This window comes from Lithobates pipiens, unplaced genomic scaffold (assembly GCF_037356315.1).
Source record: "Lithobates pipiens isolate NorthernLeopardFrog02 unplaced genomic scaffold, aLitPip1_a1.2 Scaffold_18, whole genome shotgun sequence".
In the NCBI taxonomy this organism is placed as follows: domain Eukaryota; kingdom Metazoa; phylum Chordata; class Amphibia; order Anura; family Ranidae; genus Lithobates; species Lithobates pipiens.
In genome coordinates this window covers 525,165,186-525,190,799 of record NW_027507758.1, presented here as the reverse complement: position 1 = coordinate 525,190,799, position 25,614 = coordinate 525,165,186, and the positions used below count along the sequence as shown (strand labels likewise).

Below are 25,614 nucleotides of genomic sequence, written 5' to 3'. Positions count from 1 at the left end.
GAAAACATTTTTTTTTTAAAGTGCCTCGTCCCTCCGTGCTCGCCCGTTTAAAGAAAACGCATACGTTAGTTGTGCCCGCAAATGTAAACTGCGTTCAAATCACACATGAGGTATCAACACGATCATTAGAGTGGTAGCAATAATTGTAGTGCAAGACCTCCACTGTAACTCTAAAGAGGTAACCGTTAAAAAAAATAATAATAATTAAAACGTCGCCTATGGAGATTTTTAAGTACCATATTTTGTCTCCATTTCACGAGTGTGCGCAATTTTAAAGCGTGACATGTTAGTAGGGGTGCAGCGAATGGAAATTTTGGTGCTGAAAACCAAAAATGACAGATTTAAAAAAAAAAGTATATTTTTATATATAATTGTATTCGACTTTTTAATGAATATCATCATTTTAAATTAATATGAATTTAATGTTGCCCATTATTGGCACCTTTAGTGCAAGAAAGGTCAAGAAAAATGCAGTCTCTAATCATGAGATTAGAGATCTTGTAAGACCAGTGCCAGTGGGACGCAGCTTCCCAGTGCGTTACAGAGCTGGATTTGAATTTTCTGGCCACAGGTATTGCATTGTTACTGCAGCCGCCCAGAAAATTCAGCTCCGTGACACACAGGAGGAGGAGGACTAGGTCGCGCAAGGATGACACCCCCCGCAATGGGGGGCCTCGACGCTCTTATCAGCATTTTTTTTTTTTTTTTCTTTCACCTGATAATTTTCAGTGGCTGAAATTTTGGTGTGCCACTACATGTTGGGTATCTACTCTGCGTAATATCATTCACATTATACAAAAAAAGTTAAGCTAACTTTACTGTTTTTAGTTTTTTTTTTTATTAATTGAAGTGTATTTTTTCGAAAAAAAATGTGTTTGAAAGGCCGCTGCGCAAATACAGTGTGACACAAAATATTGCAATGACCGCTATTTTGTTCTCTAGGGTCTCTGCTAAAAACAAGTTATGTAATGTTTGGGGGTTGTAAACAACAAATGTCATAAATAGACCTGGAAGTGGTTAAAATTGGTGATTTTTTTTTTTTTTTAAATGTGTTTACAATTTGACAGTGTCTCTTTACTGGACATTTATACGTTTTTTTTTTTTTTTTTTTTTTTTTTTTTTATCTTCTGAAATAAAAATATCCCACTCTTCACAATCGCATCTTATTCATGTCATCGGTTTTCAGCAGCATCTAAATTTGTAAGCAAAAATTTTCAAGGATGAACCACAAAAACACAATTTTAAAGAAAAAAAAAAAGCGAAGCACACGAAGGGCAATATTACAACCAAATTATCTGATCAGCACCTTGAGAATTTCTACTACATCCATCCCACCAGATATTGATTTGTTAGTTTGTCAAAAACAGTGTCAAATTTGCACTAATTTTATGTTGCCCTTTTAAATTAAAAATATATTATCAAAAAAATTGTAAGTTTTATTACGCAGATAGGTACATCATCTATATCAGTGATCGTTAACCTGTGATCTGCCTGACTTTTTCTGCTTATTATTAGTGCATTGTATGTGTTGCCCAGGAAAATCAAAATGTGGACACCTCTGGTCTAGAGGAAATCCAATAAGAAGTAGAGCTGTGTGACTAGCAGTATTTGGCTTACAGCAGGCTTTTATAAGAAGATGATGTTCTATTAGTAGTATGCTTTAAAAATCTATGTAGTCAGTATTATATGGTGGTCAGTTATTAGGTGAGATGTAAAAGAATGTAGTTTATGTCTTACTATATTGCCTACGTTTTCCAGATGGCTGTGGGCAGAGGCCGGGACCCAGCTGGACATGGAGACTGCTCTGGGTATTGGTGGATTTGGTTACCCAGCCATGGCTGCTGTCAATGCTCGAAAGATGAAATTTGCACTTTTGAAAGGTTCATTCAGCGAACAGGGCATTAATGAGTTCTTACGGTAAGGATGTGATCTTGACCTTTTTTTTTAGTCTTTTCTGTACTTGTTCCTTATTTAACCTACTGGAATGCAAAATGATTTTGAAGAGTTGCCTTTTTTTAAGTTAACCCAGATTGCTGTTCAAAATGTTATTAATGTAGACATGTTGACCAATTCTAACGTTTAAATTGATACGCCCTTTGTTTCAGGGAGCTTTCATTTGGACGGGGTTCTACATTACCTGTTGGTGGAGGTGCACTCCCTAAGATCAATACAGTTGAACCTTGGGATGGCAAGGATGGAGAGGTAAGATGGCAGATCCGTGCAATTACACCAGGTAGCACATACCTGTAATTAATGCCTACATCTGAGCAGACCTGTTACCTCTTTCCAAGACTTGTACATAAGATAAGGTCAGACCAAAGACATTCTGTACCTTGACTTGTGTTATAATAAATGTGTTGCTGCTGTACAGTCCGTCATCACTGTTCACAAAGACATTCTTATCTACAAAGATATTAATTGCCTATCTGCCAAAGATGGTGAGCTACCATTGGGTGCATTGCCTGGGCAAACATGTTCAGTGCTCCCAAACCACCCCCCCCCCCCCCCCCCCCCCCCAAAAAAAAAAACTGAGTAGATGCTTACATATTGTTGTGTGTTGACTGCTTACTGCCCACAATCTACACATTGATGTTTCTTGGCATGATACCCCATACTGGATATACATTAATAATCGCCTTACCATCCGAGAGCCATCAGCTAACTGCCAGCCATGACAGTGATTACATGCAGATTGTAGGTTTCATTGACAAAACAGGTTCTCAACCTACAGGTTACACTGCGGATCCGACTGCAGCCTTATAGTGGCAATGTGCATCTGATTTAATACTGTAACTGTTACTTACACTTATATACACACACCCACACGCCTTTTTTTTTTTTTTTTTTTTCTCGCATTTGCTGGCCTTATATATGTATGTATATGTATATATATATATATATATATATATATATATATATATATATATATATATATATATATATATATATATATATATATGTAATGTAATTAGGTATAGTTTCTTAAATGCAGTTCCTTCATGATTTAAATCATTTTTAATTTTCAATTTGTTTTATTAGCTACCAGTGGAGGATGACATTGATCTCAGCGATATAGATCTGGATGAATTTGACAAAGACGAACTGTGAAGTGGCACACAAATCTCCCTGTTGTATTGTTACACCACACGTCTTCTTGGAGGAACTTTTACCGCTGGTAGTCATCCGTTCATCTGGAACACACTGGTGTACTCTGATGATGGCCTGTTTTTAATCTGAGACATACCTGTACACTTGAAGAGAAGGCCTTCAGTGATACCAATGGACAGTTCCTCTCGGGAGAATACTGAAAAATTCTATGAATTATTGTAACAGCGAGTTTCATTGTATGCTTTTTAGGTTTTGCAGAAAACTGATGTTTTTTTTTGCGTGGGAGGGCTTCTTCAGGGGTATCGTGAAGGAAATAATGGTATTGCCCTTTTGGACTTGGGGGTCATTTAAAAAAAAAACTGTCTTCTAAATGTTTCCTCAGTTGATGCTGCAATTGTTATTTTGTTTAACATATTTTATGTTTTTTGGGTATTTTCATCAGCAAATTGATCAGCTTGATTCAATTTACGAATAAAATATTTTTTGACAAACTGGTGGCTGATTGTTATGAAGTGCCTCCATCATAAATATCCAGTAGTCATTTTGCTGGGTGAGAGACTGAACATGAGAATACATCCTGCTATATAATTCCTAAGGCCTCTGCCTAGCCTAGAATTCCATAACCCACCACAAGTTGTGATCACTAAGTGGGATGAAGTGCCTTTGATGTCAGTCATGTGATTGGCACCATTCTCAAGGTGTAGACTCTTTTTGAATGGAAGCATTCCTTTCAATTTTGTTTTAATGTTCTGAAACATAAAGTACCCTATGCAGGAATTCCCTTCTTTTGAGTGCACAATGTTTTTATAGCCTTTAAAGCAGAACTTGACCCAAAAATAACTAGATAAAATTAACAGCACATTAAAAGATGTATGAACATGAGAATACATCCTGCTATATAATTCCTAAGGCCTCTGCCTAGCCTAGAATTCCATAACCCACCACAAGTTGTGATCACTAAGTGGGATGAAGTGCCTTTGATGTCAGTCATGTGATTGGCACCATTCTCAAGGTGTAGACTCTTTTTGAATGGAAGCATTCCTTTCAATTTTGTTTTAATGTTCTGAAACATAAAGTACCCTATGCAGGAATTCCCTTCTTTTGAGTGCACAATGTTTTTATAGCCTTTAAAGCAGAACTTGACCCAAAAATAACTAGATAAAATTAACAGCACATTAAAAGTTAAAATATTGAAATGCAGCTTTTACTGCAATATTCACTTTAAATCCAATGATTTCCACGGCAGTAATACCTTTCCTTCACCAATGTCCTTTGTCTGATGGCTAGGCCCTTTCTCAGATCCCAGGTTGTACTTGATCCACCCCAGCCTATGCCTAGAGAAGCAGCCAGCAATGCCCTCATCTCTTTGTCACTCTCCTCCTACTACCATGCTTCTCATCAGGAAATTAACTGATTGGCTCCTTGTACTTACATCGTTTATATATAGTTAGGTTGAAAAAAGACACATCCATCAAGTTATTCCCCTCACACAACAGCCCTGATTTACAGCAAGAGGTTAATACTCTATGTCAGATACAGGGCTCAGGGATACTGGTAATGTCATTACTGAAGTATGGCAATAGCATATTGGATTGAACAGCAGCTATGTATCCACCCACTGCCGTGCACTGTCAATCAACAGCAAGGCGGACCTGATAGGGAATTAGTCTCTCAGCTCCACCCACCACACTACAAAACTCCTTGGCTTCACATCTTGTTTATGTGACAGGTGCAGTGGTCGGGTAGGGAGTGAGTGCACTGGGAAAGGAGGGGGAAATTTATAAAGAGTGTTGCAGACACCATTTAGAATTCCACTCCGCACTAACATTGTCTTTGCTTGCACCTATTTATGTACCTGTCTTACAGGAGTTGTGTATTGTGGTGAACTGAGACAAGTTCCCCATTGGTTTCGCCTTGCTGTTAATTGACAGCGCACAACAGTGGGCGGATCCATAACCGCTATTTAATCCAATAGCAGTTTATAGACTCGGACACTGCCATCTGGTGTCAATCAAATGTAAGGGGACCTGATGGGGAATTTTGGTGAATTTGGGCCAGTTCATCAGGAACTGGTCAAAACTGGCATAGTGTATGGTGAGCTTTAGATAGTCGTCTGTGTTAGAAAGCCAAGCAAGTGAGCAGAACATAAGATTTCAATGAATGTTCTGTACAACGTCTATAAAAGCAGTCCCCAAACTGCGGCCCTTTGCTAGCCTTTATCTGGCCTTCGGGGCACTATTTTTTCTCGTATCGTCTTCCAGGACAGCCTCTGAGATATAGGGCTCCTCCCTCCGGGACAGGAAACACGTCAACCCAATCAAATAAAAGGTGTGGTCCTCCAGGCCCTCCTAAGTTTTTGTGTTTCCTGACGGATGGGAAGGAGCACGTCTGAACTAATAGGGGAGCTCCTTCTTCTCAGGGGTTGTCCTGGGGGGAGCACCTGGTGGACCTGGCCCTTAGCACCCCTCGGTCCGTTCGGAGGGAGGAGAGGGTAGCTATCAGTCCCCGCTGCCATTAAAAACGTTCGGAGAGAATGGGACCCCGATGGGCGGCAATCTCCCTCTCTATAGCGCTAACCGCTCGTACCTGGTCGGTCGGATGGCGGGCGAGAGACGTTCGGATCCACTGGCTGGCGTTCGGGTACTGCAAGCGGTGCGTTCGTAAGGAATGCACGGCGCGAGGGGGTGGAGTTTTTGCGTTCTGGCATCCGGAAGTGGGAGAGACGCACTTCCGCCGGGTTCGCGTCATCGGGGGGCGCCGCAGGACCTGTTCCAGTCCTTTGGGCGCAGCGGTGTGGCTACAGGGTTGCCTGGAGCGGTGTGAAGGCTCAGAGACTGAGTAAGACACTGGAACCATGGAGGGCACAGTTGTGCAGGTCGAGTCCGGTTTCGACAGGCTCCAGCACCTCTCAGGTAAGCTTGGTGAGGGCAGACCAGGACTTACACTGGGGGGTGGAGGGGTCACTCTGACCTTAGTACCCTCCCGGGGTGGGGAACCTGCTGGTGAGGGGGGCACTTCCTAGGCAGACCCTAGAAGCACAGTGGTGTGGTCAGGGGTGGTATTTTAATGGGATCCTGTTTTTCTTTGTTTTTAGGTCAAACAGGACAGAGCCCAGATACCTTTGCCCAGAAGGAAATGTGCTGTGTGTGGGGCTAAGTTAGGCACCGGTTGGGAGAAGCCGCTTTGCCCGGATTGTGTCAGTAGCCTGATGAAAGAGGACTCAGTGGCAGCTTGCCACAAAGTTTTGACATCCGTAAAGGATGAAATAGCATCCACCTTCCAGTCATTCAAGAGCATGATGGATAGGATGCAGGGTCCTTCTGTCTCTTTACCCAGGGCCGTGAGTATGCCTTCCTTGTCTGAACCAAGTCAGGAGGAGGAGGAGGTGGATAAGGATAGGTTACCAAGGTCATTAGCCTCCTCTAGGACAGAGTTTACTGAGTCAGGGGGAGGAAGAATCCATTAGATCATCCAGATACAAGCTGTCTTTGGACGATGTGGGTGACCTCCTCAAGGCAATATACGACACTTTGGAGATCAGGGAAGAACAGGTCCAGCTTTCAAAACACGGCATGATGTATCAGGGGTTGAGTGTACTGAAAGACAGGGTATTCCCCGTCCATAAATCGCTGATTGAGGCGATTCTGCTGGAGTGGGAACAACAGGGAAAAAAGGCAATTTTTTTCAGGTAGCCGTAAAAGGAGGTTCCCTTTTGAGACTGATGCGTTGCATCCCTGGAACAAAGTTCCCAAACTTGATGCTCCCTTGGCTAAAGTCTCTAAAAAGACAGATTTGGCCTTTGATGATATGGGTTCTCTCAGGGATCCCATGGATAAGAGGGGAGACGTGCTGCTTAAGCCCCTGTACACACGGTCGGAGATTTCCACAATCAAATCCGTCGGATTCTGCCCGTCAGGTTTTGTCCGTCGGATCTTGTCCGAAACTGTTGCATACACACGGTCGGACAAAGTTGGCGAAAAATCCGATCTTTCAGAACGTGATGACGTAATTTTGTTATGATGGGACTACATTCAGGCTAGTAGCCAATAGCTTTGATGTAGGAATTTGATCTGAGCATGCGTGGCACTTGGTCCGATCAAAATGCTCTACACATGATCAGATTAGGTCCGACCAGCCCAGTTGGTCGGTAAATATTTCCAACATGTTGGAAAATTGGGTCCGACGCAGATTCGGACGGAATCAGTCCGATGCATACCACACACAGTCGGATTATCCGACGACGCGGTCCGATAGGACACATTTCGACGGATTCTCCGACCGTGTGTACAAGGCTTTAGAGGGCCTGGGATGCCTCTTCCATTGGGCTTAAACCAGCCTTAGTAGCTACCTGTGTGGCCAGAAACTTAAGCCTCATACACACGATAGGACTTTGTACAAACTTTCCCTTGGATTTTTGTACAAAGGGCGTCGGCCCTGAACTTGTATTGCATACACACAGCAGGACATTTTCAGCCAACTTTCACCAAATCACGTGGTTTTTCTGCTCTTTACCGCCACCTTTGGTCAACTTCTGTATTGTTGTCTGATCTTTTGCATTGGTTCTGAGCATGCCTGTTTTGTACTTTGTACAAAAGTCCTATGGTTTTCTGTACACACGATCAGACTTTGCTCCATCGGACTTTTGTTGCCAGAAAGTTTGTCCGTTCGCACAGCCAACAAAAGTCAGATGAAAACCAAAAAAGTTTGTCGATGGAGCATACACACGGTCGGATGTTGCTCCAAAACAGCTAATTTGCATGTTTGTTGTCAAAAAGTCTGATCGTGTGTATGGGCCTTTAGAGTGTTGGCTTACACAGTTACAATCGCATATTTCAGCGGGCACTTCCAGGCAACAGCTGTTGAAGTCCTTTCCGCTACTGTTCAAGGCAGTGGGGTTTTTGGCCGATGCCTCTGCAGAATCAGTCAAATTGGCTGCTAGATCTGCCGCATTAGTGAACGCTGTCAGAAGGGCCGTTTGGCTTAAAACCTGGACAGGCGATGCAGCTTCGAAATTGAAGCCATGTGGATTACCTTTTTCAGGGGACCACTTGCTCGGGCCCGGCCTGCAAGAGGCGTTAGAGCGCACGCAGGATAGGAAGAAAGCTTTCCCAGAAAAGAAAAAGAAAGCTGAAGGAAAGCGCTTTTTTTGAGGCTCTAGGCAGCAGAACCTGCAGGAAAGGGAGGTTCGCCCCAAAAACATTGGTCGGGTCACAAGGGAAGGGGCGGAGGAGGAATCTTATTCAATCCTCCTCAACCCTCCCCTAAAACCCAGTGACTCCTGTGTCCCGGTGGGAGGAAGGCTGGGGAAGTTCCTTCCACAATGGGATACTTCAACCAAAAGTCTGTTCATACGAGATGTAATAAGGAACGGCTACAGGTTGGAGTTTGGTTTAGTTCCCCTCCAGAATTTTCAGGTAACCAGGTTACCAAGGGACCAAGAGAAGGCAAAGGCTCTGGGTCTTCTTCTGGGGGATCTGGTAGACCAAGAAGTACTGGTGCAGGTGCCTCTAGAGGAGCGAGGCTTGGGGGTTTACTCCCACGTATTCGTGGTAAAGAAACCTTCGGGGAAATTCAGGCTGATACTGAATCTCCGCCCCCTGAACAGGTTCATAAAATACAAGCGGTTCCGTATGGAGTCAATCTTCTCTGTAACCAAGTTTCTGTTTCAGGGTTGTTACATGGCCACCGTGGATCTCAGGGATGCATATTTGCATATCCCGATTCATCCGGAGTCCCAGAGGTTTCTCAGGTTGGCTGTGAGGATGAACACGGGAGTGGTACACCTCCAGTTTTCCAGCTCTCCCTTTCGGGCTTTCGGCCTCGCCAAGGATCTTTACAAAGGTTCTGGCAGAGGCGCTGGCCCCGTTAAGGTTTAAGGCTATAATGGTTAATATGGGTACAGCATCAGTGGGGGTCATCTGGGACTCTTTAAAGGCCTTTTTAAGAGGTCTTTTTATTCAACAAATCGCTAGAAGCAGGGCCGAGATGAAAAAACAGGAAGAGGAAGCCACCAAGGCGGTATTAGAGACAGAAAGACAGTATATTATGAATCCGAATCCTACTACACAGAAGGCTTGGCTGGATAAACAGAAAGAATTTAAGACAATTATTAGGTATAAGATGGACAATAGACGTATACTGCAGAAGCAAGCAAATTTCGGGGAGGGAGAAAGAGTGGGGCGAATGCTGTCATTTTTGGTTAAAGTAAATACGGCACCCTCAGCGATAATATCAATTAGAACCCTAGAGGGAGAGATTACTTCTGAACCATCCATTATCAATAACACATTTTATCACTACTATAGTTCACTATATAAATCCCAAGGAGGAAGTGAAGGGGGAGCTATGGCGGCCTTTTTGGGGAATCTGAATATGCCAACAGTAATAGCAGAAGACTTAGTAATTGGGGCCTCCAAAACTTCTATCGAGGAACTCCAAAGAGCGGTGGCAGAGATGCCTAACTTAAAAGCACCAGGACCCGATGGTTTACCAATCGAGATCTATAAGAGATACGGGGAGGTCCTGCTCCCACAACTATTGGAGACATTGAAGCAGTCCTTGCAGTGTGGAGCCTTGCCTTCCTCGATGTTAGAAGCCACGATAGTGGTGATTCCTAAAGAGGATAAAGACCCAATGGACCCGGCCTCATATCGTCCGATCTCGCTTTTGGGATCGGATGTTAAAATATTAGCAAAAGTGCTCGCAACACGCCTAAAAAGAATTGTCCACAAGCTCATTCACCCTGACCAATCGGGTTTTATCCCGAATAGATCTACTAGTATCAATATCCGTAGACTGTTTTTGAATGCCCAGATTCCAGTAGATAATGGAGGCCCCAGAGCAGTTTTGACTCTGGATGCAGCCAAAGCATTCGATAGCCTCGAATGGGAATATTTATTTAAAGTGCTTATCAGATTTGGGTTCGGACCAAATTTTCCTAAATGGATAAAACTGCTCTATACAGAACCAAGAGCGAAAATTAAAATTAATAATGAGCTTTCTGAGACCTTTCTATTGGAACGAGGTACGAGGCAGGGGTGCCCCCTCTCCCCCCTATTGTTTGTTTTGGCAGTGGAGCCATTAGCCATCGGTATTAGGGCTACCCCTGATATACAGGGATTTAGGAGAGGACAGGTAGAGGAAAAAATTGCATTATTTGCTGATGACATTCTGCTTTTCTTGGGGGATGCTCAGGCCTCGGTGAAAACGGCAATGAAGATGATTAGAGAATTTGGTCTCATATCAGGATTGACCATTAATTGGGATAAATCCGCTTTGTTGCCGCTGGAACCGGGGTTCATTTGCGCTCCCCAAGAGATTCAGAATTTGAAACAGGTTGAGAAGTTTAAATACTTAGGGGTGTGGATTACTAGGGACGTAAATGCTTACCTGGAAGATAATCTATCTCCTCTCCTAGTAAAATTAAAACAAAAGGCCGATATCTGGAGTCGCCTCCCCCTCTCGATGGCGGGCCGCTGCAATCTGGTCAAGATGGTATGGCTCCCTCAAATTTTGTACTTCCTTCATAACTCACCAATATGGATTGGGGAAGGATGGTTTAAGAAAATAGAATCCTTATTTAGACTTCTTATATGGAAAAAGGGCCCCTCGAGGATTAGCTTACGGACCTTGCAGCTGCCGTTGGAACAAGGGGGGTTGGCGATCCCATATCCTAGACTCTATTACTTAGCGGCCCAGCTACAGCATCTAGCTGGAGCAAGGGCAATAAGTGAAGCTAATCCCTGCCACAGGCTGTTAATGCTAGGCTGTCCGCACAATATGCTTGTGGAGGCGTTAGAGGCAAATTCATTTAATATGCACTGCCCAACAATTACTCAGGCAGTTAAACTATGGAAAACAGTTAAGGCCTTACTAGGATATCAGAAGATATCCGTGTTGACTCCCTTATGGGATAATAGAAACCTAGATGAGCTATTTAAAGTGGAAAGATGTAGGGAATGGGAAACTCAAGGGATACATAGGCTAGAGCAAATTGTCCAGGGTTCAGCTATTAGATCATTTTCTGACCTAAGATCTGAATTCTCTCTATCAAACCGCTCATTCTACAAATATCTCCAGATCAGACACGCAATTCAGGCCCAATTTAGATCGCAGGAGATACAGTTGATCCAGGTCCCGGTGATATCTCAAATCATGTCTCGAGATACGCTCAAAGGCTTGATTACGTTTATATACGCTAGGCTGGGGGACAAATTGTTAGATCGAAGCGGTATGATTAAAAGTAAAATGAAATGGGAGAGTGATGTGGGTCCAGTGTCCATACCTGATTGGGATTGGATAATGGAACAGGGAACCAAGGTTTCTATTTCTCCGGCACAGAAAGCTTCTCAACTCTTCTTTTTTCACCGGGTATATTATACACCTAGGAAAATGTTTAAAATGGGATGGAGGGATAATGATCAGTGCCCCAGATGCGGACAGGCTGGAGACTTCATTCATATGTTCTGGAGGTGCCCGAAACTTTTTAGATACTGGACACGAGTTATAGATCATGTGAATGATATTTTCGGGTTGACATTAGAGGCAACAGTGAGGACTTGCTTGTTGGCTATACCGGAGGGATATAATATCTCAAAAAATATATTTGCACCAGTTACTAGATGCCTTTTCCAGGCAAGGAAGTTAATTGCCCAGAACTGGCAAGCACACTCTAGCCCATTACCAGAAATATGGTTGGCCAATATAAGAAAAAATATTGGTAATGAAAGGGTTTTCTTTTTTAAGCAGGGTAATGGTAAGGAGTTCAAAAAGATATGGGGCTCTGGATTGGGGAAACTAGGGATCCCCCTATAAGTAACTGTGATAGAACAAGTGCTCTTTAGCTTGTACATCTCTATCACCTATTCTTATTATGTATTTTATTGCTTAGTGTGTCTTCTTATGAGCTGGGGATAGGGGGGGGGGGGGGTGGAGGAGGGGAGTAGGGAGAGGGAAATTGGTATTAGATATGAGGTACCAGGACAATAGATATCGTCATGGTGGGTAGTCGACAAACACTAGGGGATCTTTTATTACCTCTGTATTTAAATTAAATGACACAAAATCTTTATGTGATTACACTAAGTCAAATATTTGTACAACTAAATATGCCACGATGATGTGGAATTGAGAATGAGACACAAGTGAGCGACAAGCTGAACCTAGTCTCTGGTATAGAAACACTGATGTGGCAGAAAAAAAAAAAAAAGGCTATAATGGTGATTCCATATCTGGACGACCTACTGTTTATAGCTCAGTCGGCCCAACAGCTGCAGAAGGACGTGCAGGAGGCCTTGGGTTTCCTGCGCTCACTGGGGTGGCTGATAAACCAGGAAAAGTCCCAGTTGACCCCCTCACAGGAAGTCCTGTATTTAGGATACAGGATCTCTTCGGTGGAGATGAGGGTGTTTCTTCCTGTGGAGAAGATCAACAAGCTAGAACAGGCGGTAGCCCAGCTTCAATCAGGTCGGGAAGCCCAGGTAAGGGAGGTTATGAGAGTCCTGGGATTGATGACATCATCCTTTCCAGAAGTGGCCTGGGCAAGGCATCATCAGCGCCCTTTGCAGAGACTTATGCTCCGTTATTGGGATGGCCTGGATCACGTTATGCCCCTGTCTTCTACCGTCAGGAGGTCTCTGTGGTGGTGGCGGGCCCGGGTCAACCTGGACAAGGGTCTTCCCTGGTCCCCACAAGCTACGGTGGTGGTCACAACCGATGCCAGTGCGCTGGGTTGGGGTGCCCACCTAGAGGGAATCTTAGCCCAAGGAACCTGGTCGAATGTAGAGGCAGGTCGTTCCTCAAACCAGAAGGAGCTTCTGGCAGTTTGGAATGCTATAGAAACCTTCCAGTCCCAGTTACAGGGCAGGGATCTGCAGGTTCGGTCAGACAATGTGGCAGCAGTAGCTTATCTGAACAAGCAAGGGGGAACCAGAAGCCCTGCGCTGCAGGCTATTGCGGACAGAATCTTCTGCTGGGCCAAGAAGAACATGTCTTCGATATCAGCCGTTCATCTGAAGGGAACTCAGAATTTGCTGGCCGACTTTCTCAATCGGCAGAAGATAGGCCAGGATGAGTGGTCCCTCAACAAGGAAGTGTTCGAGGAGATTGTGTCATGCTGGGGAAGGCCAGAAATAGACCTGTTTGCAACAGAAAGCAACAGGAAGGTGACACAATTTTTTTTCGGTTCACACACAGGATTGGGCCAGGGGGATAGACGCCCTTGCCAATCCATGGCAGTGCGGCCTGTGTTATGCCTTCCCTCCTGTAAGGATGGTGGCGGAGGTTCTGCAGAAGTTCTTTCCCAGGGGCCTGTTCTGCATCCTCAGAGAGGCTCAAACTTGCGGCCTGGTATCTGAGGAACAGATCTTAAGATCACAGGGTTTTTCAGAAAGAGTGGTTAAGACCTTGTTAGAATGCCGTAAACCAGTAACTAGAGCGATTTACGCCAAGATAGGGAAAAGGTTTAATTCCTGGTTGCGAGAACAGGGGATTGCATGTCCCGGGGTCCCGGCAGTTCTAGATTTTCTGCAAGCAGGGGTAGAGCTGGGCCTCTCTATCAGCACCCTAAAGGTACAGGTGGCAGCCTTAAGTGTGTTCCTTCAGTTCTCTCTCCAGCAGAATCCTTTTGTCAAGAACTTCTTCAAGGCTTTGGCTAGATCCAGGCCTGTGAAGATGAAGACCTGTCCTACTTGGGATTTGTCTTTGGTCCTTAGGGCTTTGAGCCGAGATCCATTTGAGCCCTTAGAGAAAGCGTCACTTAAGTGGATGGTACTAAAAACAGTTTTTTTGATAGCGATCACGTCAGCTAGAAGGGTGAGTGATCTGCAGGCGCTCTCGGTCAGAGAGCCATTTTTGTTAGTTTTAGAGTACAGGGTAGTGCTTAAGACTGACCCTAGTTTTCTCCCTAAGGTTGTGTCCACTTTTCATAGGACACAGGATATTATTTTACCAACATTTTTCTCAGCCTCAAGCGGAGATGAGGCGAAATCTTTAAGTTTGTTAGATGTCAGAAGAAGTCTATTAATTTTTTTAGAAGCCACTAGGGTCTTCAGGAAGTCAGACTCACTTTTTGTTAATATCTCGGGCGCCCGCAAGGGCTGCAAGGCGTCCAAATCATCTATCGCCAGGTGGATACGAATGGCGATAGTTAAAGCCTATGAACTAGAGGGGAAGCAGGCTCCCTTAGTTAAGGCACACTCTACCAGGGCGGTTTCCGCATCATGGGCAGAGAGGGCTGGAGCCTCTCCGGAGGAGATCTGCAAGGCAGCAACGTGGTCCAGTTACTCTACGTTTGCAAGACATTACCGTCTGGATTTATGGTCTGATAAAGAGCCGACTTTTGGACGAAAGATCCTCCAGGCAGTGGTCCCGCCTTGCTTATCATCTCAGAGGCTGTCCTGGAAGACGATATGAGAAAACCGGAATTAGACTTACCAGTATCTCTTTTTCTAGGAGTCTTCCTGGACACCGGTAAGTCTAACTCTGGTTTTTCCAGTGATTTGAGGCACTGTTCCTAACATTGACACCAGCAGTGGGGCATAACTCTACTAACACCGCATTATTCCTCCCACTAATATCAATGATGGGGTCCATCCACTGAAACCAATGGTGGGGCACTATTCCTCCCACTGATAGCATTGATGGGTCACTATTCCTCCCACTGATGCCAGTGATAGGGCGCTATTCTTACCGGTAATACCAATGACAGGGCGATATTCCTACCACTAATATCAACAATGGGGCACTCTTCCTAACACTGACACCAGCAGTGGGGCATAACACCTCTGACACCAACTCTAGGGCACTATTTCTCCCACTAATGTCAATGATCGGGCCCTATTCCATTTACTGAAACCAATAGTGGGGCACTATTCCTCCCACTGACATCGGCAATGGGGCACTATTCCTCCCAGTGGTACCAATGATGGGGCACTATTCTCCCACTGACACCAATGATGGGACACTATTCCTCCTCATACGAACCAGTGGTACTATGCAACTGAACACCACACCTGAGGCATTGTTTATTCCCACCGATGCTGGATGCCTGGGATATTTTCTACGCCCACTGGCCACAATCCAGCCCCCCTAAAGTCTGAAGGATAGTAAACTGGCCCTTTTGTTTGGAAAGTTTGGAGACCCCTGATCTATAGGATACTCCTAGGATGCAGTATTGTAAAAGAAAAATTCTTTGGCACTTTTTTAAAAAATACAACAGCTGCAGATTGAAATAGTAAGGCAACTTTAATAACATTTACATAAATTGTTTGTGAAACATTATATTTATCTTTTTTTACTGTTGCATTTTGTTAATGAGCACATATTACATTTGTTAGCGTGTTGTGTCATTCATTTTCAATGGCACCCAAGGCATTAAGGGAACACATATGTTGTAACCTTCTGCAATGCACAGTAACATATTTTTGTGCGCTATGATGAGGTGTGTGTGTTGCAAAAACTTGTGCAAGTCCATTGTTTGTTTGTTTTTTAACGGGCTGCCTTAACACACTTGTAGTTAGTAACACAACATACCTGGATGCCAGGTTGTAAAGTGGCCCTTAGAGTTTAAATTAGAAGTTAAACTGACCCTGTCGTGTCTGTTAAAAGCCCAATTTAAACTCACCTATTGCAGCGAGGGAACACTGGGGAGATGCGTAGAAGGTGGTCATTCTTACTGACCCAGAATGGACAAGGCAGGGGTCTCTCTGGAGACTCGTTTTAGGAAATAAAGGTTTTCCAAGAGGAGAATTAAGTGTTGGGAATTTTTTTCACGTTACAACCAAAAACGTAAATGTATTCTATGTGATAGACCAAACACAAAGTGGCACATAATTGTGAAGTGAAAGGAAAATGATAAATGGTTTAAAATTTTTTTTTTACAAATAAATATCTGAAAAGTGTGGCGTGCATTTGTTTTCAAACCCTTTTACTCTGATACCCCTAACTATAACATAGTGGAACCAATTGCCATCAGAAGTCACCTTGTGAGTAAATAGAGCCCTCCTGTGTGTAATTCAATCTCAGTATAAATACAGCTGTGTCTGTAAAGCTTTCAGAGATTTGTTAGAGAACCTTAGTGAACAAACTGCATCATGAAGGCCAGGGATCATGCCAGACAGGTTAGGGATAAAGTTGTGGAAAAGTTTAAAGCAGAGTTAGGTTATAAAAATAAAAAAAATCCCAAACTTTGAACATCTCACGGAGCACTGTTCAATCCATCATCCGAAAATAGAGTATGGCACAACTGCAAACCTACCAAGACATGGCCGTCCACCTAAACTGACAGGCCGGGTAAGTAGAGCATTAATGGGAGAAGCAGCCAAGAGACTCATGCTAACTTTGGAGGAGCTGCAGAGATCCACAGCTCAGGTAGGAGAATCTGTCCACAGGACAACTATTATCTTCCCAATGGAGTTAGGGCAGACTTCCAAATGAACAGACTTGCCTACACACTGACTAAGGTCTGTTCATTTAGAATGTGATGAGTTACGACGGGACTAGAAAAGGAAGTCAATCTCGCCGATTTTATTGGCGAGATTGACACTTTGCGAAAACCGTCACCCGGTATGGATTTTAAGGGGAACCTCCTACGGCGAAAAAAAAAATGGCGTGGGGGTCCCCCAAGGTCCATACCAGACCCTTATTCGAGCACACAGCCTGGCCAGTCAGGAAAGGGGGTGGGTGAGCGCCCCCCCCCCTCCTGAGCCATACCAGGCCGCATGCCCTCAACATGGGGGGTGGGTGCTTTGGGGAAGGGAAGCGCCCTGCGCCCCCCCCCCCCCCCCCCACCCCAAAGCAACTTGTCCCCATGTTGATGAGGACAAGGGCCTCTTCCCGACAACCCTGGCCATTGGTTGTCGTGGGCGGGGGGCTTATCGGAATCCGGGAGCCCCCTTTAATAAGGGGGCTCCCAGATCCTAGCCCCCCACCCTATGTGAATAAGTATTGGGTACATCGTACCCCTACCCATTCACCTGGGGGAAAAAGTGTCAATAAAAAAACACACTATACAGGTTTTTAAAGTAATTTATTAGGCAGCTTTGGGGGTCTCTCCCGACTTCTCCATGCTTTTCGTTTCTTCCACTCTCCGGCCCCTTCTCCCGGGCTCCTCCGCTATCTTATGCTCCTTTGGCCCGGTTTTCTCCTTCTTCGTCGTCGTCTTCTTCTATTTTCCTATTGCAGCAAGAGCAAGATGTACAGTACCCTGCAGCCGAGAACCAGCGTGATAGGATCGTGCTGGAAACATTCTCGCGGGCAGGTGCTGTATCTGCCCTTACACCGTATTTGGTCTGTCAGACCAGCATACAGACGAATGGGTTTCCCACTAGGAACTGGGTCCGGCAGGAAAATTTAAAACGTTCTATTTCTAAAGTCCGTTGGATTTTTGGCAAGCAAAGGTCCGATGGAGCCCACTCACGATCGAATTGTCCAACGGATTTGTTCCGTTGGACCTTTTTCTGATGCCCTGCCAGCGCACCGCTCCAGTGTGAAAGCCCTTGAGCTTTCACACTGGAGTGAATGGAGCTGCTATTTTTTACGCTATAGCGCCTGCAAAGCACCTCAGTGTAAAAGGGGTCTAACTGTAGAGTATGCTGGCAGCGCTATCCCAGGAAACTGGGGGTCTCCTGCGAGTGGAGGGGGAGGGGGCTGTGAAAACATTTTTTCCTTAAACTTCCCTCTTAAAATTGGGGACGTGTTCTACGTTTGTGAATGTTATATGTCGATAAATATGGTATTTAGTTGTAAAAAAATTTAAAAACATTTATCATTTTCCTTCCACCTCACAATTATGTGCCACTTTGTGTTGGTCTATCACATAAAATCCCAATAGAGTACATTTAAGTTTTTGGTTGTAACATGACAAAATGTGGAATTTTTCAAGGAGTATTAATACTTTTATAAGGCACTGTAAGTTCTTGACTTATAGTCATCACCCTCCTTCAGCAATGTCGTTATTAATTTGGAAGGAGTTTGTTCACCATCGGCTATCACAAATCACTTTCCCAGTGTCCGAATATACAGTCTCCGGCTAATCTTTTCAGTTCTGTCACAAACTGATTCGATTCCTTACATCTGGGGCTCTTTCATATGAGCAGCAGGCAATATCACCCTCTAAAAATCCACGAGGAATGGAGAGAGAGGCAGAGCAGCTGCTGCCAGGCATTCAGGAGTTTTTTTTTTTCTTAAATCCCAACGGGATTTCTATATTGAAATACAACACTGCAAATGTGAGCAAAGCGGGTGGCTCACCATCATGGCACAGTCCCATCATTGATATCAATGGTCAGGTTTGAAAGGAAATGCTGCATATCCGCAAGCCGAGTTACATATGACTACTTTGCTCTGCGGCGTAAATGCAGCTGCAGTGTTAGTAGGTAGATGGGTGGTCAGCGGACAGTAAATACAGAGATCAACCACCCATTTGAAATGACCCATAATATTTGTATCTTCCAAAATCTGAGTTTGTTCATTTTACTTTAGCTTTTTTGCCGAATCACAATTCCACATTGTGGGACCACGCAAGCATGACCCCATTGATCTCAATAGGCAAGTTTTACATGCCGCAGTTCAAACTCTGCAGCCCGAGTTAAAGTTGCTAAGGTATGTGTACAGCTCTATCAGGCTGTAAATTTAGACTTCCAGTGGGCAGTCAGTGGACAATAAAACCACAGATCAGCCACCTGTTTTTACTGCTCCCCTGGATATCAAGGCAGTGGTTTTGACTTCACTTATTTTCAGTTCCTAAGCTCCCTGGCTTCTGTTACTATATACCATCCTTTTGTATGATTGATGTAGGACACAGGAGACATGCTAGTTGCATCATAACTGTATTGCTGGGAATCTAAAACAAAACTAGTATGGCTTTAGCATGACCAGGAAGTCCCAAGATGACTTTATACACATTAACCCATTGTGGTGCTACTGTTCAGTACACATAAATTATACATTTTACATACATGATTAGCTTAAGACAGACAAGTGGCCATTAGGTGCAGCCTCTCGCAAATATTCTAAAATATAATTTACATATAAATACTTTGCAGTTATGTCTGCATGATGGACAATGACAGCAGCTGCAGCTTGGTCACATATTACTGGCTTGACATAGTGATTGTAGCTCAGAGCATGACGGGGTCCATTGGTGCTATAACAGACTAGGCATTAATAACAGTGTAATTGGAGTTCACTATTACATATTCTAAAGGAATGTTCTAGCACTAAGAATCAAAGTCTATACTGGTCAGGTCAATCTTGAAACAGACATAGGGGTAATATTCTTGCGTGTTCAGCTGTAAGCCAGGGATATCCATGTTGACCTGAGAAAACATCAACTGCAGTTAGTACATTGAAAAAAAATACATTGGACTACATTAATTAAAGCTGAATTCCAAACATATAGGAAATACACAAATTAACGCTGTTGCGTTTCGTTAACACATAAAATGCATTTTCTAAACTAATGCAATGTAAAACTCCTATTATTATTATTATTATTATACAGGATTTATATAGCGCCAACAGTTTGCGCAACGCTTTACAACATGAGGGCAGACATTACAGTTACATTACAATTTGGTACAAGAGGAATCAGAGGGCCCTACTCGTTAGAGCTTACAATCTAAAAAGGAAGGGTCAATTGATACAAAAGGTAATAGCTGTGGGGAGAGGAGCTGATGGAGGAGAAAAAGTGTTAGTTAGAAGCAGGATAGGCTTCTTTGAAGAGAAGGGTTTTCAGGGATCACCTAAAGATGGATAGATTAGGGGACAGTCAGACAGATTAGGGTAGGGAGTGCCAAAGGATGGGAGAAGATCTGGAGAAATCCTGGAGGCGAGCATGGGAGGAGGTGACAAGGGAGCTAGAGAGCAGGAGGTCTTGGGATAGGCAGCAAAGGCTTCCGATGTTGCTACAAGTAATGAAAAATACACTACATTCATTAAAGTAGTTAGGGCCGCTGATGGGGGAACCACTGGTCCTCTTGTAGGAGGACTGAGCACACAAGGGAGGACCACACAGGAATGGGGATTAGTGATGGACGACAATTGTGTCTCGTTCCTCCAGCAGCTGAAAGCTGGCCTCTCCCCCTCTCCCTGCTGCCAGCTTTTATCTGCTGAGAAAGAGACAGTTGTCCCTCACTAATACCCTCCTTGTGTGCCCCCCCCCCCCCCCAACGCTGGCTAATGTTAGCTGTGCTCCTGAGTTCATCTCTGTAACTTTGTTTCTCTCCCTCTGTCTCTCTCACAAAGGGATTGCCCATCCTGTATATTTTTTTCATCTCATCTTCATTTTTATTTATTAACTCAGTTTTATCTTTTGTTTTATCTTTCATCCTTGTCTGTCTGCCAATTGTTTCCCCTGGGTTGTCCCATCATATGGAACACTGGATAGAGAAAAAGCTTAAAACAAGTTGTTGTTTTTTTTGTTTGTTTCTTATGATAGCCACTGATTTAGATAATTAAATGCCCTTTAGTTAGGGTTTACTGTATATCTACTTTCACTTGCATGGAAGATTTTCATTGTATTAATGCAATGTGTTATGGGTCCTCTGTGGGATCTGGATTTACTTACATCTTTCATGTTGGCAGCAGCTGCCTCATCCAGGTGTCTGAAAAGGGCATTTAGCACATCTCGCAGTCTCTTCATAGACTTCTTGTTGGGTTGCAAAATCATTGCATGGAAATTCACTGGTAAACCATACCTGAGCCAAAGAGGAATTTGAATATGAGTTACAAGAAGTACCAAGCAGTCGGTGCCATTTATAACATAAGTGGAAAGACAGTTGTAGGCTAGCTGTTGGTAAATTGCAATTTCTACAAAGTTAGCGTAATTTTCTTTCCACTATTAGCTAAATGACAGCTGTTTATATTGTATATACAGGTGCGTCTCATAAAATTAGTATATTATCAAAAGGTTAGTTTATTTCAGTAATTCAATTCAACAGTGAAACTTAAAAATAATTTAAATATATAGATGCATTACACACAGAATGATATATTTCAAGCATTTCTTTCTTTTAATTTTGATGATTATGGCTCACATCTAGTGAAAACCAATAAAAAAGGATTTTTACGACAGAAATGTTGGCTTACTGAAAAGTATGTCCATGTACAGTATATTAGGCTCTCAATACTTGGTCGGTGCTCCTTTTGCATGAATTACTGCATTAATGCAGCATGGCATGGAGGCCCTCAGCCTATGGCACTCCTTGGGTGTTATGGAAGCCCAAGTTTCTTTGATAGCGGCCTTCAGCTCATCTGCATTGTTGCGTCTGGTGTCCCTCATCTTCCTCTTGACAATTCCCCACCGATTCTCTATGGGGTTTAGGTCAGGCGAGTTTGTTGGCCAATCAAGCACAGTGATACCATGATCATTAAACCAGTTATTGGTACTTTTGGCAGTTTGGGCAGGTGCCAAGCTCTGCTGGAAAATGAAATCAGCATTTCCATAAAACTGGTCAGCAGAGGGAAGCATGAAGTGCTCTAGAATTTCCTGGTAGAGGGCTGGGCTGACTTTGGGCTTGATAAAACACAGTGGGCCAACACCAGCAGATGACATGGCTCCCCAAATCATGCAACTTGGATTCTGTGCATCTCCTCCAAACTCTGGGACCTTGATTTCCAAATGAAATGCAACATTTTTCACAGTCGGTGATGATTTGGGGAGCCATGTCATCTGTTGGTGTTGGTTCACTGTGTTTTATCAAGTTCAAAGTCAACGCAGCCCTCTACCAGGATATTCTAGAGCACTTCTTGCTTCCCTCTGCTTACCAGCTTTACGGAGACACTGATTTCATTTTTGAGCAGGACTTGGCACCTGCTAACACTGCCAAAAGTACCAATACCTGGTTTAATCATCATGGTATCACTGTGCTTGATTGGCCAGCAAACACACCTGACTTAAACCCCATAGAGAATCTGTGGGGTATTGTCAAAAGGAAGATAAGAGACATCACACCCAACAATGCAGACAAGCTGAAGGTCACTATCAAAGAAACCTGGGCTTCCATAAAACCTCAGCAATGCCACAGACTGATCGCCTCTGTGCCACACCACATTGATGCAGTAATTCATGCAAAAGGAGCCCCGACCAAGTATTGAGTCCATACTATACTGTACATGGACATACTTTTCAGTAAGCCAACATTTCTGTATTAAAAATGATTTTTGTTATTGGTCTTATGTAATATTCTAATTTTCTGAGATACTGAATTCTGGGTTTTCACTAGCTGTAAGCCATAATCATCAAAATTTAAAACAAAATGCTTAAAATATATCACTTTGCGTGTAAAACGCATCTACAAAGTTTCACTTTTTGAATTGAATTACTGAAATAAATTAACTATTTCATGATATTCTAATTTTATAAAATGCACTTGTACTAGTGGTCTCCAAACTGTGGCCCTTTGCTTGCTTTTATCTGGCCCTTGGGGCACTATTTTCATCCACTGATCCCCCACTGACACCAATGAAGGGGCAGAATTCCTCTCAATGACACCAATGATGGGGCACAGTTCCTCCCATTGACACCAAAGATGGGGCACATTTCCTCCCAATGACACCAACAATGGGGCCCAATTACAACAATGATAGGACACAATTCTTCCCAATCTAACCAACAATGGAGCATAATTCCTCCCACTGACACCTACGATGGAATGCTATTCCTCCTGCCAACACCAAAGATGGGGCATTGTTTATTCCCACTGACATCAGGACCTTTTTAGCTCCCAGTGGCCACAGTCCAGCCCCCCTTAAGTCTGAGGTACAGTAAACTGGCCCTTCATTTAGAAAGGTTGGAGACCCCTGGTTTATACTCTAAGTCATAATAACAAGACTTAAAGCAGAACTAAAGGGGTTAAACCCACCTTTCCAATGCTCCTTCGCTGGCATCAGCATCTTCTTCATTGGCCGGCATGGGATGACATTACACCTGCACATGTGCAAGACCCAGTTGTCCTGGCACACAAGGACCAGCCTACGCTAGTGCTGTAAGTTGAGCTGTGCATGCGCAGCTTAGTTTACAGCTCCAGAGAAGACAGCAAGCAGGCAGGTGGGGGCATTTTATTGCAGAGAACACATTTAATGTTTTTTTGCAATAAGGAGACTGCCTGCTCACTGTTTATTACAGGGGAACTACAGTTTTGCTTTAAGAGAACAGAGGGCCAGATTTCATGAAGTGCTGAATGTGACTTACACTGAATTTATTAGTCATAATGATTCACCACAATAATAACCCCAAGCATTGATGCCAGTGGATGCAATAAGAATTGCCACATTGGTTGCAGTGGATACAATAACAACTCCCAGCATTGGTGTCAATGACTGCAATGATATCCCCTGGCATTGGTAGTAGTGGTTGTCAGTGGCCACAATAATAACCCCGTTGGTGTCAATGAATGAAATGACTCCCAGAATTGGTGTTAGTAAATGCAATAAGAACCCCCCACATTATAGTCAGTGATCACAATAATAACTCACGGCTTTGGTGTCAGTGGCCCCAATAATAACTATCCGCATTTATATCAAAGGCAGCAATAATAACCTCCAGCTTTGGTATTAGGGGCCCCAAAATTAGTCCTTAGCACTGGTGTGAGTAGACGCAATCTTATTCCATAATATTTATAATAATATTATGTAACCCCTCCCCACTGGTGGTCAGTGAACCTATTATGTAGCACCCCTCCTAATTGGTGGTCATTAGATATATTATTTAACTCCTCCCACATTGACATATGCATGTAATGACATTGAGGTTGATTTACTAAAACTGGAGAGTGCAAAATCTGGTGCAGCTCTATATAGAAACCAATCAGCTTTAGGGTTTTTTTTTTTTTGTCAAAGCTTAATTTAACAAGTTAGAAGCTGATTGGCTACCATACACAGCTGCACCAGATTTTACACGCTCCAGTTTTAGTATATCAATCCCATTGTGTCGTTCCTACACATGTTCATTAACACTACATTTAAATATAAGCAAACACCATCTACAACATCCCTATTCAGGGGAATTCCCATCCAGAACGGTCCCTACAGCAAGGGACTACAGAATCTGTGTTGCAGTACAGAATGGCCCCAGCTCACACCACCTTCCTACTCCCCATGTTCTGCTGTAGCTTACACAGGCCCTGTAACCTACCCTCACCCGCCTCTTTTGCTGGCAGGGAAGATTGCAATTGGAATTACAGCTGGCAGCTCCTTGGAGAGGCACCACTCACCATCACACCTGCAACCACCCACTTCATCATCACTGTACCACCTCCCCCTCCAACCCTCAATCACCACTGTATTTGCACTCCCCTTCCCACCACCCTGATAACCCCCATCACCTAAAACCTCCTCATCACTGTACCTCCACACCAGAGCTCCCCTACCCATTTCCCAATCAACAACTAAAAGGCACACTTTTTCTCCTTTCTTTGTCCTTTATAGAAAGTTAGTTATCTTTAAAGGCCTTCCTTGTGTACATTGAAAATGCCTGATGCCGCCATTTTGGATGTGATCTTAGCTGTCCCAGCAGACTGAGAGTTGTCACTCAAGTAACTATAGTATTTCCCTTCACTCCTCCTTCAAACGTTACATATGTAAATGTGTTCCTGGCGTCCTGTCTCCACGTGTTGACTTGTCATGTTGGTCCTTACCTGAGGACAGATTCCACAAATACCCGCAAGGATTTTATATGAGTCCAGGCAATGAATGCTTCACTGAAGTTTACTTTCAACCAGCGCAGGAGAGGGCCCTGGAAAACAAAATAGTTTTACTTCTCAAACCCAGTTGGTAATTGTCTCTGATTTTTGGGGCCAGCCTCAGGGTTTCTGATTTGTCACTGGAATGTCATTGGCTTTATGTGATCAAGTACCCAATGAACTCTCTATTTTTCAGAAGAGTAAACTCAGCTCTTAGTATTCATTCATATTATGCTGAGTTTTCTTAAGGCATGCCATAGATTATGTGTGGTTGCTGGAAAGAAAATCGTTCCCCCATCAACACAGTCCTGCGGAACTATGGTATTCTCCCAGCGGGGGGCACAGGGCACCGTCCCTGCTGGGAGAACACAATGATTATTGCTAGCAGCTATAGCCACTGGCAATAATTGCATGATAGAAATCCGACATGCTGGTAGTACACAAAGTTGATGGATGGATCAACTTGGGTGCAATCAGCCTACCCATAGATCGATCGAGTCTCGGCTGGTCCCTGTTAAATCAGCTGTGATTCAAACCATATATGGCTGGCATAAGTGATTACATTTTTAAGTTATTTTTGCAGCACTTACCTGAAAGTTGTTTTTGATGTCAATTGCATATTTTTGTTACTTGATAGTCCATGTTTCAATTATTGTATTTTATATTAAAATAAAGGAATTCCCACTTGATTCCCTGTGAAGTGGGGATAAGCCCAGTGAAAAAAAAAATGCTTTCAGAGACTTGCTGCATGTGAATACCTTGTGTAGTAGCAAAGCCCAGTTTGAAGCTGAACCTGCAGCAAGCTTGAGGACTGCCAAGAAAAATT

At 43.6% G+C, this 25,614-nt stretch overlaps 2 protein-coding genes across 3 annotated transcripts in view; one reads left to right on the top strand and one right to left on the bottom strand.

Annotated features, from left to right (window-relative positions):
- Positions 1 to 3,599, top strand: part of PDIA6 (protein disulfide isomerase family A member 6) — a 52,586-nt gene extending 48,987 nt beyond the window's left edge. For both annotated transcript variants that reach the window (XM_077488787.1, XM_077488786.1), the window contains exons 11-13: positions 1,759 to 1,917; positions 2,106 to 2,202; positions 3,040 to 3,599. In XM_077488787.1, coding sequence (XP_077344913.1) covers positions 1,759 to 1,917; positions 2,106 to 2,202; positions 3,040 to 3,108 — 325 coding nt within the window. In that variant the 3' untranslated portion in view covers positions 3,109 to 3,599. The remainder of the gene's footprint in view (positions 1 to 1,758; positions 1,918 to 2,105; positions 2,203 to 3,039) is intronic.
- Positions 3,600 to 15,332: 11,733 nt separating this feature from the next.
- ATP6V1C2 (ATPase H+ transporting V1 subunit C2) overlaps positions 15,333 to 25,614 on the bottom strand; it is a 68,145-nt gene continuing 57,863 nt past the window's right edge. Inside the window, exons 11-13 of the mRNA XM_077488784.1 lie at positions 24,744 to 24,841; positions 20,675 to 20,804; positions 15,333 to 19,424 (exon numbers count right to left, since the gene is read on the bottom strand). Coding sequence (XP_077344910.1) covers positions 19,326 to 19,424; positions 20,675 to 20,804; positions 24,744 to 24,841 — 327 coding nt within the window. The 3' untranslated portion in view covers positions 15,333 to 19,325. The remainder of the gene's footprint in view (positions 19,425 to 20,674; positions 20,805 to 24,743; positions 24,842 to 25,614) is intronic.